Source organism: Uloborus diversus, chromosome 9, assembly GCF_026930045.1.
Source record: "Uloborus diversus isolate 005 chromosome 9, Udiv.v.3.1, whole genome shotgun sequence".
NCBI classification, from domain to species: Eukaryota; Metazoa; Arthropoda; class Arachnida; order Araneae; family Uloboridae; genus Uloborus; species Uloborus diversus.
In genome coordinates, this window is record NC_072739.1 from 63912510 (window position 1) to 63930422 (window position 17913).

The following is a 17913-nucleotide window of genomic DNA, read 5'->3' on the forward strand; positions in this document are numbered from 1 at the left end:
AGTTTTTCCCCCGACTTGACTAGACGTGGATAAGTGCCTAAGAACGTATAGACACGCGAAATATCCGTAATGACGATTCCCGAATTAATTACAATGAATTGTCTCGTGACGTCTGTATGTATGTGCGTATGTATGTCGCATAACTCAAGAACGGTATGTCCTAGAAAGTTGAAATTTGGTACGTAGACTCCTAGTGGGGTCTAGTTGTGCACCTCCCCTTTTGGTTGCATTCGGATGTTTCTAAAGGGGTCTTTTGCACCTTTTTGGGGGGAATCATTGTTAATTTCGAAACTAAAGAGGTGTTATAATTTGTCGGACACTTGGCGATATATCGCCAGTCTTTTGGTCGCCAAGTTTTGTCGCCAACTTGGCGAAAAATTTGGCGATTTTTTTTCATCTGTTTCAATTTGGCCACTATTGATGATATTTAGAGAGTAAACTATTGAATCTTATTAAAATTGCCAGTAATGGGCAAATGACATTAAAATGGAGAAAGAGGAAGTCATGTGATGCACACATCAGCCCTGTTTCAATTCAAAGTAGTGAGCTTTTGGATGTAAAGACATTTAAGAAACGTTGGTTATTTCCTTTTACCTCTCTGCACAAAAGTATTTATTTATTTCTTATACTATTTATCGTTCAAAAGATCGGTCACTATGGTAATTACTATGGTAGGAACAGTTATGTATTAAGTGTTGGTATGTTTAGTGTAAGTTCAGGCTTTTATAGTGTCTAAACCCCTCGGGTGATGAACTTTTAAAAGTGGTTTTGTTTAATGATTTGATACTGTTTAATAGACACTATCACCAGGGCTCTATTAGATAACGGGAGGCCCAAGGCCACACGATTTTTTGGGGGGCCCTTGTATTCAAATCTTGCAAATTTAGCTACTGGCTAAAACAATTTTAGCCATTTTTAGGCTTCTGAACAATTTATGCCTTAGGTCACTTCCTAGTTGGCCTATTCAGTAATCAAGCCCTGTATTACGAAAAGCGATCTGGACCGCCCAAAGCTTAATCGGACCTAAGTTAGGCACACTATCTACCCATTATTTTCCAGGATATTTCTATAATTTTTTTTTTTACTGATTGAGCAAAAAGATTCTTTTATGTGATGTGCCTCAGCAACTTAACTCACCAAAGAGGTAAGGCCATCTTTCATCAGTGCCTAGAATGTCCTGAATGCCGAGCACCATGGAGAGCAACAGACCGATGGTAATGCCCAGCTGGTTCAGTGTACCTATGATTAAAAAAAAATTGCTTGTTAGCTGCTGCACTCTCTATACGTATACATAATTGTTAAAAAAGTTGAAACAATTTCTCAATAAATAGTGCATGGCTCTATAGTTGAGGCAAACATAACCTGGCAGCTTTGTAATGCTGTGATTAGGATCCTTAAATGCTTCCTTCACAGCCTTCAAAATGCTTCTTGGACTTGCCTCAACTGTAGTATCCAAAAGACGATGAAATTATTTTTCATTCACTTTTGGCATGAGATAGGACATCGACTCTATTATTTCCACGACAAAAACATTTGTTTGCTGTTTCACGGACAATATTATGAACTCTGCACACACACACACACATAATTGGGTCGTTTCTAAAATATTAAAACTATTTTATTCTGAAAGAGCATGCTTAAAAACATAGGATCAGACAATTTTTTAAATAATTTGTTTAAGTTTAATATTTTGAAAAAATTACTTAAATTGGTGCGCTTTCATTGTTTATGTCTTCTGCCGATGACATCAATGTTGCCATTCACAGAACAAAATATTTAATTCACATCTTTACTCACGTGTATTGGCAACGATACAGTTGATAGCAAGTGTAGAGTGCAATTTTGATTCGCTTCTTGATTATCATAACATGGAAACGCGATAGAAAGATGTGCCAAAGAGCATCATTTGTGACGTCATCAAGACCACGCCTTGTTTGAAAAATCGGACACTTAAAAAAAATTAATTAAAAAATATCTGTTGGGAAAATGAAAGTATTTTCTGGGTTCATGTTATTTATTTTTTTGCTTATTCTATCAAATTCAGTAACAAAAAGTACTATTTTTGACTGAAGGAAACAACCCCCCATTGTTAAGGAGAAAAAAACATCTTCAAAACTGAAAAAATAGAAGAGAAAATCATGTTCACAACATGCAATGCAGAGTTAGTTTTTGTTGAGCCAACAAACAAAAAATATCTGCTTCAGGTTTAATCGTGTTCAAACATTCTCTCGAGAAGACAGAAGAATCATGTTCACAATATGTGAATGAAATACCATACTCTGTTCTGAGTAAAATAGAAGATGATGCACACTGGGCTTGCGAACATATCGTTCATAATAAATATAATTCTCTTCAGAAGAGAAAAGCCTGTAAAGTCTGAGCATGAAAGATCATGTTCAGCTCGCATTGTATCTAGAAGAGAATGGAAAAGCATGCTTAATGTTTTCAATACCATGCCTATTGTAAATCACACTTCAGAGCAGTAAATTATATTAATTTTCATGTATCAAATATTCACAAATAAATCAAATTATCTTTTAAACAAATACAAAAAACCACGCATGTTATATGTGTACATAAAATATCACATTGTTATTCTCTTCGAAAAGATAAAGGTTTGCTATGCGTATAAAATATGCTCAGTTCACATTCTATATTAAAAATAAATAAATATTACGGGTGCATAATATCCTGCTGAGTGTACATTTCTTTTCAGAAGAGAGCATACAAACACAATGTGCACGTTTTCCCCCATAAGATTATAAAAGAGCTTCATTTATGCTCCATTTAGTTTAAAAGAAACCAAAATTGAAGTATTTGTTTTTCAAAAATTGAAACAAAATTGCAGTAAATATAACAAAGAAGACTTGAAGCTAAAGCTTTCGCACATTTTCTTTCTGAAATATTGAGCAAAGCTTCTGAAAAAAAAAAGAAAGAAAAAGAAAAAAACAGGAAAGCCGTTTTTTATCGCACAGATGAGCTTATCCGAAATTTTATCCTCAAAAGAAAAGAAAAACCAAAATATTTCCTTTTTGAGACAAGTTCCCAGCGGATCAATTTGCTCCTATTTATTTTGTTCCAAAAGTCTGCTTTGTGCTCCAGTTAGCAGCCGAATGTGGATCCCTTTCAACCCCCATCGACTATTTGAAGAAAAGCTTCTTTCTTTCTTTTCCGCTTTTGAAAGTTAATTCTCGAATGAGCTGTTAAATCAACAAGTCCCCTCTAATGGCTTTAAAAGTCTTAAATAAATGGGTCAGGCCATTTCCAAGAGAAATGGTTTTGCAAGTTTCTTAGGTGTTTCTCTAAAGGAAACTGATTGCAAATTCAGAAAAATTTTAAACAATACTTTTGTTTACAGAGGACTAAGAGCAATGTTTCTCCGAGTGAAGTCAGCGCCGCTCTGCTGCGAACTAAGTTTCGGAATTGCAACTTGATTTAGCTTCCTGATATTTTCTCGAGTACGAATAATAAAGTTTGTACTTCCCAATTTGTGCGTTACTTGCTGTTGCTCGTTATGGTTACAAGATATTTTTCGCCAGTGATGGCGCCAACGCATATATCTATCTATAGTGGCTCCTAAAAGTTTTCGTACGATTACTATTTTAAATGAAATATGAATCTATCCATTTATTAAAATTAATATTTCGGAATGGGTATTTAATAATAATAAGATCTGTGACGTATTCTTAACACAACTACAGCTGGGGCAAACCTAACCTGACAGTGTCATAATGCTGTGATTAGGGTATGCATAGCCTTCACAATGTTTTCAGGTTAGGTTTTCCCCAACTGTAGATAAATACTTTAACAATGTAACCATACGAGAAACTTCATCTCACTAAAGTCGTCGTTAACTTTACAAGAATATATCCGTAATGTCCAGTTACTCGGACGCCAAGTAGATGAGTTTTGCTATATACCTTTGCCCTATTGGCAACAGTCTCGTCTGAACTGGAGTTGATTCATGGAGCTTAATATTGAACGGGAGTGGTTTTGTCGGCGAGAGGGTTAACAAAATAGTAAAAAATAAATCCTACATATTACTGAAAAAGGTGAACTTAAAAGAGGTTGCCCTGTCTTGTCACAGATTTAGTTTTGGTGGTCCACAAGGGTGGAACTCCATATTAAAAGGGCACACAGGGCTCCACCGCAATATGTACTCTAAAACGAAGTCTGGTAATTTGAGGATTGGCGAGTATGATTCGATGCCATTTGTTTCAGGTAGATCTCCCTGAAAACTTTCCCTTTCGGTTTAGCCCTTGATCAGTCTTGCCAGATTTCTGAAATGTTCAACGGGGACACCAGAATGCCCCCCCCCCGGGTCGCTAGTACTCAAAGGGGTATACACCCTTGGCTGAATTTTGCAGCGTTTTATAGGGCAGTTTATTACCAATGCTTTGAATAAATGGTTACTAATTATGAACTAAAACAGGGGTAGTAAAAAATGACAAGCAGATTAAATTCGGATATTTCGCATCCGAGATGATGTAAATATTTACAATTTATTTCAGTTAGGAAAAAAAAAAAAACTTTGCATAAGAAATATATATAAAACATTGAACATTATTTCGATATATTTTTCAATTTATAGGACTTTTCGGTTTAAAAACTTGTTGTAAAACTTCTCACAAGCTAATCCGGGATTAATTTTACAATTCAATGATACAAATGATATAGTAATTATCCTAAATAATCATTCACAATGAACAATTTTTAGACCTTTTAATCATTTGTAATCTATATATATATAAATGAATGTTTGTATGTCTGTATGTTTATAGACCAGTTCGAAAGAAATCCGATCGATAGTTCCTTTTTATTACTTCCTTTTACAAAAAAGGAAGTATTGTATTCGCGAAAAAATTTTCACTCAAAAATCGCCCTTAATTTCCATTTTGCTCACCCCCAAATGAATGTTGAGTTTTTTTTTCGATTCGACCACATGCGGAAAAGTGCCTAAGAATGTATAGACACGCGAAATATCCATTTTGACCATCACCGAGGTAATTACAACGACTTTTCTCGTGACGTCTGTATGTATGTGCGTATGTGCGTATGTATCTCGCATAACTCAAAAATGGTATGTCCTAGAAAGTTGAAATTTGGTACATAGACTCGTAGTGGGGTCTAGTTGTGCACCTCCTATTTTGGTTGCATTCGGGTGTTTCTAAAGGGGTCTTTTGCACCTTTTTGGGGGGAAATCATTGTTAATTTCGATGCAAACTCAAGTGGTGTTATAATTTGGCGGTCACTAGGCGATATATCACCAGTCTTTTGGTTGCCAAGTTTTGTCGCCAACTTGGCGAAAAATTTGGCGATTTTTTTTATTTTTTTTTTTTTTAAAATCTGCTTTCAATGTGGCCATTGCTAGTGATATTTAAAGAGTTAGAGAGAGAATCCCATTAAAATTGCAATAATAGGGAAATAGCATTAAATTGGTGTAAAAGGAAGTCATGTGATGCACACATCAGCTCGTTTATTCCAATTTAAGTCACAATCCATTGGATAAATACGAATAAAATTATCGGCTGCAGAAATTAATTCGCGTGAAAGATCTCATTGATAAGAAGTTAGCTGTTGCCATTTTTCTTGAGTTTGAACAAATAAATTCTTTCTTTATTGTTTTATGGCTTTTCATGCAACGGGGGGATTTAAAACTTTTTCTATTTGATATTTTTAGCGATTAATTGATCTTGCAAACTGCGTGAGTACAAAATTTGAGTATAGTCACGGCTTCACTTGATGCGTGTTTCTATAAGACGCGATAAGACGCGTATCGAGTGAAGCCTTGGTATAGTAAGCTAATCGGGACTTTTAGACACGCGATTTAGACACGTGTCACATGAATTTTGAAAAAAAAAAAGCGAACGATATGTACCATTTCGAGTCGAGAGTGAAGAATTTGTACAGATTGTGCGTATTTTTGACATTCCGAACGCATTTGCTGTGCAGTTTTTTTTTTGGGTAGCATCGTATACCATCGGCGACTTGGCGACATCTTATAAATTCAAAAGCATCACGTCATTTATATATATAACTAGTATGTTGTGGTCATCACGAAACTTTCTTCTATATTTTTCTTTTTTTTTCTGATCCCTCCCCATGCTTGACAATATGCAATATTCCCAACAAAAACAAAATTACACATGCAAAAACTAGACGACCATCCCAATGTCTGAATTATTGCAAAAGCAAAGCAAAGAGCGAAAATTGAAAGTTATTTTAAAAGCCTTGCTTGAATTAATTACAAATATTTCAGTTGTTAACAAACATAAGATGGCAACAGTTAAAAATTTTAAATCATTTGAGATAATATTTCCGATCATTTCCATACAATTAAAATCACGAGAAATACGCAGACGACAATCTATTATGATTTATCTTTCTTATTGTTGCATTAATAAAGCTATTTTTATTCGCAAAAAAAAAACTAGTATGTTGTGGCCATCACGAAACTTTCTTCTATATTTTTTTTTTCTGATCCCTCCCCATGCTTGACGAGGAAGCAATATTCCCAACAAAAACAAAATTACACATGCAAAAACTTGACGACTATCCCAATGTCTGAATTATTGCAAAAGCAAAGCAAAGAGCGAAAATTGAAAGTTATTTTAAAAGCCTTGCTTGAATTAATTACAAATATTTTATTTGTTAACAAACATAAGATGGCAACAGTTAAAAATTTTAAATCATTGAAATAATATTTCCTATCATTTCCATACAATTAAAATCACGAGAAATACGCAGACGACAATCTATTACGTCATAGACTAATAATAAGAGTAGACCGAGCTTTCTCATTCTTGCTGATGAAGAAAATTGGTTCATAGATGTATCATGTGACTAGTGGAAGGGCTTGGCGAAGACTTTGGCAGCATGGTTGCTAGATGGCATCATTATCTACAGTTTGGCACTCGACATGTATTTTACGACAATGTGTTTTCATTAAAAAAACTTCCAGGTGCAGAGATTGAACTGTTTTTCTTTTAGTTACGCATTATTTTGACATTTGTAATAGTTTTTGATCAGTTTTCGGTAACTTTTATTTCATTTGGAGCTGTCAGCGTTGGCGTGAACGAAATGGCGTAAACGTTTTGCGTTAACGCAAAAATGTACTAATCGGTATCTTAAATTGAAACTGTAGGTAAAAATCTTACCTTTTGCTGATTCTTCTTGGTCGCTTGCATCTTTTATTGCTTAGAGAGTTATTGAAATTGACTAAAGAAAATGCATAATACTATCTAAACGAAAAACTCACTATATTAACAAAATATTTACAACTTAGAATAACAAATTTACAAATCGGACTCCATAAAAGATCATTCTTCCGTGTTCCTTAAATTCTATTTATTTTATTTCGCGCTGGCGTTGATCGTCTGCTACGATTAACGCACGCTGTTGCTAGGATATCCACCAGTCACATGGTTTGGTTTATGAGCAGCAAAAGGGTTGCCATAGCTCGGTCTACTCTTATTATTAGTCTATGATTACGATTTATCTTTCTTATTGTTGCATTAATAACTAGTATGTTGTGGCCATCACGAAACTTTCTTCTATATTTTTCTTTTTCTGATCCCTCCCCATGCTTGACGAGGAAGCAATATTCCCAACAAAAACAAAATTACACGTGCAAAAACTTGACGACTATCCCAATGTCTGAATTAGTGCAAAAGCAAAGCAAAGAGCGAAAATTGAAAGTTATTTTAAAAGCCTTGCTTGAATTAATTACAAATATTTTATTTGTTAACGAACATAAGATGGCAACAGTTAAAAATTTTAAATCATTGAGATAATATTTCCTATCATTTCCATACAATTAAAATCACGAGAAATACGCAGACGACAATCTATTACGATTTATCTTTCTTATTGTTGCATTAATAAAGCTATTTTTATTCGAAAAAAAAATCAACACCTCTTGCAGCGATTGGCGTCAAAATTGAACCAAAGCCTGTTTACATATGGATTCACATATATTCCAAATTTCAACCAGAACGTAGCATTACTTCTTGAGATAGGGCACTCAAAATGGAAAAAAAGAACGGGTGATTGCGCTACCCCCTTTTTAGCTGTTGACACAAAAATAAAATCATTTCTTATACCCACTAAGGGCTACTTGCCGATAAATTTTTCTTTCATTCCGTTCATTATTTCTAGAGATACAGCAGTCACAATTGACGACAAAAAACGTTCTATAGCTCAACCCCCGTTTGAGTTATTGACACCAAAATTGAATCAGCACCTGTTCCTGTTAATACCAACATATGGACCAAATTTTGTTTGATTCCGCCAGTTACTTCCTGAGGAATAGCAAGCACGCGTAACTCGAAAAACGTCCCATTGCTCCAACCCCCTTAGAGGAATTCGCGCCAAAACTAATGGGCACAAGTGCACATAGGGGCACATATGTGTACTAAATTTCGTTCGATTTCATGCGGTAGTTTTTGTTCTAGAGCGGCCACAAAAAACTGGTCACACACAGACGTGACACACATACATACACGCACACACACATACATACATACACACACATACATACACACACACACACACAGACAGACAGACATTTTCCAAAAATGGTCGAAATGGACTCAGCACACCTCAAAACGTTCGAATCCGTCAAAATTCGAAAATTTGCACGAATCCAATATTTTCTTCTATATATTAGATATAGAAGAAAGTAAAAAAAAAAAAAAAAATCAATACCTCTTGGAGCGATCGGCGTCAAAATTGAACCAAAACCTGTTTACATATGGATTCACATATATTCCAAATTTCAACCAGAACGTAGCATTACTTCTTGAGATAGGGCACTCAAAATGGAAAAAAAGAACGTGCTATTGCGCTACCCCCTTTTTACTTTCTTCTATATCTAATATATAGAAGAAAGTATTGGATTCGTGCAAATTTTCGAATTTCGAATTTTGACGGATTCGAACGTTTTGAGGTGTGCTGAGTCCATTTCGATCATTTTTGGAAAATGTCTGTCCGTCTGTGTGTGTGTATGTGTGTGTGTGTATGTGTGTGTGTGTGTATGTATGTGTGTCACGTCTGTGTGTGACCAGTTTTTTGTGGCCGCCCTACAACAAAAACTACCGCATGAAATCGAACGAAATTTAGTACACGTATGTGCCCCTATGTGAACTTGTGCCCATTAGTTTTTGGCGCGAATTCCTCCAAGGGGGGTGGAGCAATGGGACGTTTTTCGAGTTACGCGTGATTGCTATTCCTCAGGAAGTTACTGGCGGAATCAAACAAAGTTTGGTCCATATGTTGGTATTAACAGGAACAGGTGCTGATTCAATTTTGGTGTCAATAACTCAAACGGGGGTTGAGCTATAGAACGTTTTTTGTCGTCAATTGTGACTGCTGTATCTCAAGAAATATTGAACGGGATGAAAGAAAAATTTATCGGCAAGTAGCCCTTAGTGGGTATAAGAACTGATTTTATTTTTGTGTCAACAGCTAAAAAGGGGGTAGCGCAATCACCCGTTCTTTTTTTCCATTTTGAGTGCCCTATCTCAAGAAGTAATGCTACGTTCTGGTTGAAATTTGGAATATATGTGAATCCATATGTAAACAGGCTTTGGTTCTATTTTGACGCCGATCGCTCCAAGAGGTGTTGATTTTTTTTTTTTTTTTTTTTTTTTTGCGAATAAAAATAGTTTTATTAATGCAACAATAAAAAAGATAAATCGTAATAGATTGTCGTCTGCGTATTTTTCGTGATTTAAATTGTATTAAAATGATCGGAAATATATCTCAATGATTTAAAATTTTTAACTGTTGCCATCTTATGTTTGTTAATAAATAAAATATTTGTAATTAATTCAAGTAAGGCTTTTAAAGTAACTTTCAATTTTCACTCTTTGTTTTGTTTTTACAATAATTCAGACATTGGGATGGTCGTCAAGTTTTTGCATGTGTAATTTTGTTTTTGTTAGGAATATTGCTTCCTCGTCAAGCATGGGGAGGGATCAGAAAAAGGAAAAATATAGAAGAAAGTTTCGTGATGGCCACAACATACTAGTTAGCTGTTGACATATAAATAAAATCAGCTTTTATACCCACTAAGGGCTACTTGCCCATAAATTTTTCTTTCATTCCGTTCATTATTTCTTGAGATACAGCAGTCACAATTGACGACAAAAAACGTTCTATAGCTCAACCCCCGTTTGAGTTATTGACACCAAAATTGAATCAGCACCTGTTCCTGTTAATGGCAACATACGGACCAAACTTTGTTCGATTCCGCCAGTTACTTCCTGAGGAATAGCAATCACGCGTAACTCAAAAAACGTCCCATTGCTCCACCCCCCTTGGAGGAATTTGCGCCAAAAACCAATGGGCACAAGTTCACATAGGGGCACATACGTGTACTAAATTTCGTTCGATTTCATGCGGTAGTTTTTGCTGTAGAGCGGCCACAAAAAACTGGTCACACACAGACGTGACACACACACACAGACAGTCAGACATTTTCCAAAAATAGTCGAAATGGACTCAGCACACCTCAAAACGTTCGAATCCGTCAAAATTCGAAATTCGAAAATTTGCACGAATCCAATACTTTCTTCTATATCTTTACTAATATTACAGAGAGAGTGTGACGAACACTCGATCTTCTCTCCCCCTTTTCCCTCAGAGATCCACTTGAGTTTGACCTCTTAGAACTTTCCATCCGAACTTTTAGCAGATTCAAGTGATGCTTCGAACCGCGAGCTGTGCGGTGGAATCTCCTAGATTATGTTTGTCGAATTTTCTAATAGTCTTAATATTGTACATAAATGTAAAATAGTAATATAGTTAGTTAATAAAAGTTTTGTCTAGTCCTTTTTCAGGCCTCTGATTTATTATGAGTCTAAGTTTTCAGTATAGAATTAACTCACCTATTGACGTAAGAAAGAACCGACACGACGTATGGCATAAAGAAGATAAAGAAGGTAAGCATTTTGATTTGCTTACTTAACTGAATTGAAATTTTATATTTTGATATTTATTGAATGCTATCGTTCGTGAAATATTTACTGGCGCCCGAACAGGGACGTCTTAGGTGGTTAATAATTGAATTGTTGAATTTTGAAATATTTGAAAATATTATATTTGAAATTTGAATTGCAACTGTTTAAGAATTACACGTCTTCGAAAATAAAATTCTTGGAGTTAAATGATTACAGATATTATGTTTGAAAGTCTAGAAAATTGTTTGCATTATACATATTTTGAAAATTGATAACTCTTTGAATATTATTTGTAATTCTGAATAATTTTGTATTTGACCAGTTAAATTAATTATTTAAGCATGTCAACACTTGAAGAATTAAAGAAGTATCGATCAGTTATCAGAGGTCTGACGACAAAACTAATTAAAAGTTGCACAGAATATCATAACTTTAAATTTTGAGACATATGATCATATATGATATAATTGCATTACTGGAATATCATATTTTAAATGTTGAGATGAATGATTATATATGATATATTTTTCATAATAATTTGAATATTGTATTAAAACTGAAATTGATAAGCGGCTGCAATATGGCTCAGAACGCGACACCAAAATCAATTAAGAACGCTCAACACATTGAATTACTGAAAAGAAAAAGAACTACATTACGATCTTCAGTTACTAAACTATTAAACAAGATTGAAATAGAAATTAAGAAAACCGAAGTAACGGAAGATAGCGAACTTGATCTTTTCTTAGAACAATTGAATGATAAATTTGAATCGCTTAAATTGGTGGATTCAGATCTAGAACAATTATGGTCTCCTACGGAAGTAGATAAGGAACTAGAATCAGCAGAAGAATATCGAGAAAAAATAATAACCTGGAGATTCAAAGCAAAGAAATACATGAATTTAAATCAATTGACTGTTCAGTCTAAACACCTGAATACGGAATTTAACGAGAATACAACTGCTAGCGTTAACATCCCAAAACCAGATTTAACTATTTCGCCGACATATGTAAAACTTCCGCGGCTCACTATTGAAACCTTTGATGGTGATATTTGTAAGTGGCCAGAATTTTGGTCAAGGTTTAAAACTGCCGTTCATGAAAATTACAACCTATCGAATGTCGAGAAATTTTCTTATTTAAAGTCATATTTATGTAAAGATGCGGAATTGGCCATTTCTGGTTTATCAATAACGGAAGAAAATTATTCTAAATCTATTTCAATATTGGAATCGCGTTTCGGAAAGAAAGAATTGATTATCGACAGGCACATGGCGAATTTACTTAGTTTAGAAAGTTGTAGAAACTCTAGAAATGTTCTTGCTTTAAGAAGATTGTATGATAAATGTCAAGTTGAAATTAACGCATTAAAAAGTCTAGGAATTGAGCCAGATAGCTACGGAACATTATTATTTCCCATTTTAATTCGAAGTATTCCAGGCGATTTGGCCTTGGACTTTAACAAAAACCATGAGGCGCAAGAGAATAAAATTACCGACCTAATTAATTTTCTAAAGAGAGAAGTGGAATCTCGCGAACGCATGATACTCATAACTCAGCCAAATGAAACCAAAACTTTTTCCGAATCTTCACGGCCATGTGGTAATTCTTTCCCCCCGCGCGGAAATGAAGTCGTAAACCACAGGTGGTCATCGGAGAGTGGCCCAAGAAATAAAGCTAAAATCGAAAGAATAAAAAATCCTACTGCTAGTGAATTATGTGCATACGATAACAACTCAAAATCTAAATTGTGCCTTTTTTGCCGGGAAGCATCGCATTCTAGCATTAATTGTGGTTTTGCAAAAAGCTTGCCACTTGAAAAAAGGAAATCAATGCTGATTAAAAAGGGCTCTTGTTTTCGGTGTTTGGGCATCGGGCATTTGAGTGCTTCATGTAAGGCGAAAGTTAAATGTAATATTTGTGGGAAAAGACATTTTGACATTATGTGTTGGGATGAAAATAAACGCTCCGACATTAATGAAGATAAACCAAACAAACGTTCTGAAATAAATGAGAACACAACACTTGCGAATAACGAATGCTCTAGGGAAGTTTATCTTCAAACTTTAGTTGTGTACATTAAAGAAAATAATTTGAAACATTTTTTAAGACTAATTCTCGATTTAGGATCCCAAAGGTCTTACATTTCAAAATTTGCTGCAAGAAAAATGAAATTAACTGCATTAGGAGAGGAATACGTGAGTCATGGGTTATTTGGGGGAATTACACATGCGGAAACGCATCAACGATACCTCATTAATCTGTCAAATATTGATGAAAACTATGACTTTGAATTAGAAGTTTTAGATCAAAAGAAAATTTGTGCTACTCTGCCTAAAATGACTGATCCTCATTATTTAAAACGATTGAAGGATATGAATATTCAACTTAGTGATGCAGCGATAAATGAAGATTCCTGCCTGCATGAAAAGAATCCTAACGAAATTAATTTGCTTATTGGTGCTGATTACGCTGGTAAATTGTTAACAGGAAATATAAAACATATTTCAGGAAGCTTGGTTGCGGTAGAAACTCGACTAGGGTGGACTATCATGGGTAAATCAGATATAGAAACCACAGAAACAAATAGTTCAATGTTAGTATTGTCACTACATGTAAACAATGCGAAGATTACAGATCTCTGGAATTTAGATACCTTGGGAATTAAGGATGATTGTACGAAACGTACTCAAATAGAAACCCAAGAGCTTGCCTTAGAACATTTCAGAAAAACGGTTAGTAGGGACAGTACAGGAAGATACAAGGTTAATTTACCCTGGTTAGATCAACACCCTCCTTTACTTGACAACAAAGAGTTAGCTCGGAAAAGACTCAAGCATACAGTAAGGTCCCTAAAATCGCAGAATCGATTAACAGAGTATCAAGAGGTTTTTTACCAGTGGGAAAAAGAAGGCATCATTGAGGAAGTTGACCAAAAGAAAGCTGATCCTGTGGGTCTAGGTACACATTATCTGCCTCATAGAGCAGTGTTTAAAGATAGTTCCACCACTAAAGTGCGTCCTGTATTCGATGGATCCGCGAAGACAAGAAATTCCGTATCAATAAACGAATGTGCTGAAAAAGGTCCCAACCTTATTGAGCTGATCCCCGCTATTCTAAACCGATTTAGGTGGGGGAAAATCGGAGTTATTTCGGATATCAAGCAGGCTTTTTTACAAATAGCCTTAAATGATTCCGACAGAGACGTTCTACGATTCATATGGTGGAAGGAAGGAGATCCCCAAAAAGAAGTCACCTATAGGCATTGCCGGGTCGTGTTCGGCATTTCAAGCTCCTCATTTTTACTCTTAGCAGTTTTGAATCATGTTTTAGATCAAGTAGAAGAGCCATTTAAGACTGTCGCAATGAAACTGAAAAATTCATTGTACGTTGATAATTGTGTTGCAAGCGTGGACTCGGTTGCTGAATTGGAGCATTTTAGAACAGAAACTCAGAAAATTCTTAAACCAGCTAAATTTGATTTACGTGGATGGAAAAATACTTTTCTGCCTGAAATAGAAGGACCGGTCAGTGATAGTTTTATTGCCGACGAAGAAAAGGAAGTACCAGTGTTAGGTTTAGCATGGGATAGAGAAAACGATTACTTATCCTGCCAACTGATCAAAACAGGGAACGAAGATGAACAAATTACAAAGAGGAAAATTCTGTCTGTAGCTCACCAAATATTCGATCCAATAGGATTCACTTGCCCAGTAACATTAATGCCAAAATTGCTCCTTCAAGAATGCTGGAAATTAGGAATCTCTTGGGATTCAAATTTACCGGAAGAAATAATTCAAAAATTTGAAAAATGGAAAAAGGGATTATCCGAACTGAAATATTTAAAAATTCCACGTAGACTTTCTCATTTAGATCTAAGTGAATCGAAGCTGACTCTCTACACTTTCTGTGATGCGTCAAAATTGGCATATGCTGCGTGTGTATTTTTAAGAGTAGAAAACGATTGTGAAGTCACTTGCCAATTAATTCAAGCTCGATCTAGAGTTGCTCCATTGAAAAAGATATCCATTCCAAGGATGGAACTGCTAGCATGCAATATTGGAGCTAGATTGGCCAATTCAGTGAAGACAGATTTGAGTTTGGAAGGAATTGAATCATTTTTCTGGAGTGATTCCATGGACGCTCTGTATTGGATTACGAAAGAAGGCCCTTGGATGATTTTTGTATCCAACAGAGTCAGCGAGATTAGAAGACTCTCAAAAACATCTGAATGGAATTTTGTTCCAGGAGCACAAAATATTGCTGATCTACCCTCAAGAGGATGCTCGGTAAAAAACTTACTGAAGGAACAATGGCACGAAGGACCTGCATGGCTAAGAGACTCGAGAGATAAATGGCCAAATTTCGCGCTTTCACCAGATGAAAATAACATAAGTGCTGAAAAGAAGAAGATTATAGTATCGTCTTTGAATCAGAAGAGTGACGAATTCTATAACAATATCTCTTCGTACGAGAAAATAATCAGAGTCACGGCTTGGATGAAAAGATTTGTTGACAATTGTAGAATGAAAGATAAAAGAAGAAAATCAAAAGATTTAGAAATTGAAGAGATAAAAACAGCTGAAATCATTGTTTGGAAAATCGTACAGAAAACCTGCTTCAAATCAGAGAAGGATGAACGTATTCGAAATTTAAAGCCATTTGTAGATTCGTCAGGAATTCTAAGGGTTAAATCGCGGCTATTAATGAGACAAGACTTGGAAGATTTTCGTACACCTGTAATCCCTACCATCTGAACACCCAATCGTCTCTAAATTAATCATGGAAAAACATAAACAGTCCCTACATTGTGGGATCCAAACTTTGATGGCAATATTACATGAAAGATTTTGGATTTTGAAGAGTCGTAGAACTATTCGCAACATTTTGAGAAGTTGCGTAATATGCAAACGGCAGGATTCAAAGCCTCTTGCTGCTGAACACGCTCCTTTGCCAGAAGATCGTGTCAAGGATGCTGAAGTTTTTGAAGTAACTGGAATTGATTTAGCTGGTCCTTTAATTTTGAAAAACGGATCAAAGGTGTGGATTGCTTTATTCACCTGTGCTGTGTATCGTGCTGTTCATCTGGAACTTGTTTCTGCATTATCCACAGATAATTTTTTATTGGCTCTTCGTCGATTCATAGCCCGACGAGGAAGACCGAAAGTTGTGTATACTGACAATGGTAGTAATTTTATTGGTGCAAGTTCTTTCTTAAAGAAAATTGATTGGGATAAAGTTGTCAAAGACAATAATGTTAATAGAATTAAATGGAAATTTATTCCTCCTGCTTCTCCTTGGTGGAGAGGATTTTGGGAAAGGATGATAGGCTTAATGAAGAATATTCTCCGGAAAGTTTTAGGAAATGCATCATTAAAATACGAAGAACTTTATACAATTCTTTGTGATTGTGAAAATGTTTTGAACTGTCGACCCTTAACTTATGTATCTGAAGATCTTGAACTACAACCTATTACACCTGCTTTATTTTTTCGAGACTTGAAAGAAAGCAGTGTCCCAGATCTGGATCACATAGATTCTGCATACTTGCAAAGAAGATACGTTTATCGAACGAAAGTCCGAGAAGATTTAAGAAAACGGTTTCGGACAGAGTATTTAGGACAGCTGAGAAATCATGCCACAAGAAGGAAATACACAGAACTGTCGATCGGTGATATCGTGTTGATAGAAGCAAATGAAAAAAGAATAAACTGGCCATTAGGGAAAATTATAGAATTATTTCCGGGTAAAGACGGTGTAATACGCCTAGTAAAACTACGAACAAGATATGGGGAAACACTTCGTCCAATACAGAGATTATATCCATTGGAAGTGAACCGGGAAACTGGCTGTCATTTCAGAGACTGTGTTGAGAATCAACATCAAACTGAGACAATCGGTGATGAACCTAAAACACAACCTGGACCTAATGGACATGATCATGATCCTCCCAGGATAACCAGGTCTGGACGAGTGGTCCGAGCTCCTAGACGTTCGGATCTTTTGAACTGTTCATCCGACTGGGGTTGAGTTTCAACCTGCGAAACTCAACGGGGGGAGTGTGTGACGAACACTCGATCTTCTCTCCCCCTTTTCCCTCAGAGATCCACTTGAGTTTGACCTCTTAGAACTTTTCCATCCGAACTTTTAGCAGATTCAAGTGATGCTTCGAACCGCGAGCTGTGCGGTGGAATCTCCTAGATTATGTTTGTCGAATTTTCTAATAGTCTTAATATTGTACATAAATGTAAAATAGTAATATAGTTAGTTAATAGAAGTTTTGTCTAGTCCTTTTTCAGGCCTCTGATTTATTATGAGTCTAAGTTTTCAGTATAGAATTAACTCACCTATTGACGTAAGAAAGAACCGACACGACGTATGGCATAAAGAAGATAAAGAAGGTAAGCATTTTGATTTGCTTACTTAACTGAATTGAAATTTTATATTTTGATATTTATTGAATGCTATCGTTCGTGAAAGAGAGAGGGCTGATTTTTGTGTGTTTATATGTTCGAGGTAATCTCCGGAACCACTGCACCTATTCGAAAAATTCTTTCACTATATGAAAGGTGCTTTCTTACTGAGTAACATAGGCTATAATTCGAAAAAATCCAATAAGTAGTTCTTTTTTTAATTCAAATTTAGGCACAAATTTCACGTAAATTGCCTATTATTGGCTATTAAAGGGATGAAAAATTACTTGCACATATTAATGTTTTATATCGTTGAAAAGGGTAGAATTTTTCGCGTTCTAAGCAATTTGTTTCAATGCTCTAACTTCATTACGACGGGAGCAATGTGCATTTTAATTTAGGCTTAGCTGAAATTTTGGCAATACTTTCTTCATTAAATCTATCAATAAAAAGTGAAGGAATTGTCCCACAGTTTTCTTTTTGACACCGTTCGAAAAAGCGGCATTTTTTACTCCAGAAATATCTCGACCTATGGTC

At 35.4% G+C, this 17913-nt stretch overlaps 1 protein-coding gene across 1 annotated transcript in view; it reads right to left on the reverse strand.

The window, feature by feature from the left end:
• Positions 1-17913, reverse strand: part of LOC129230665 (glucose transporter type 1-like) — a 290489-nt gene that overhangs the window by 44326 nt on the left and 228250 nt on the right. Inside the window, exon 7 of the mRNA XM_054865080.1 lies at positions 1138-1239. Within this exon, the coding sequence (XP_054721055.1) occupies positions 1138-1239 (102 nt within the window). The remainder of the gene's footprint in view (positions 1-1137; positions 1240-17913) is intronic.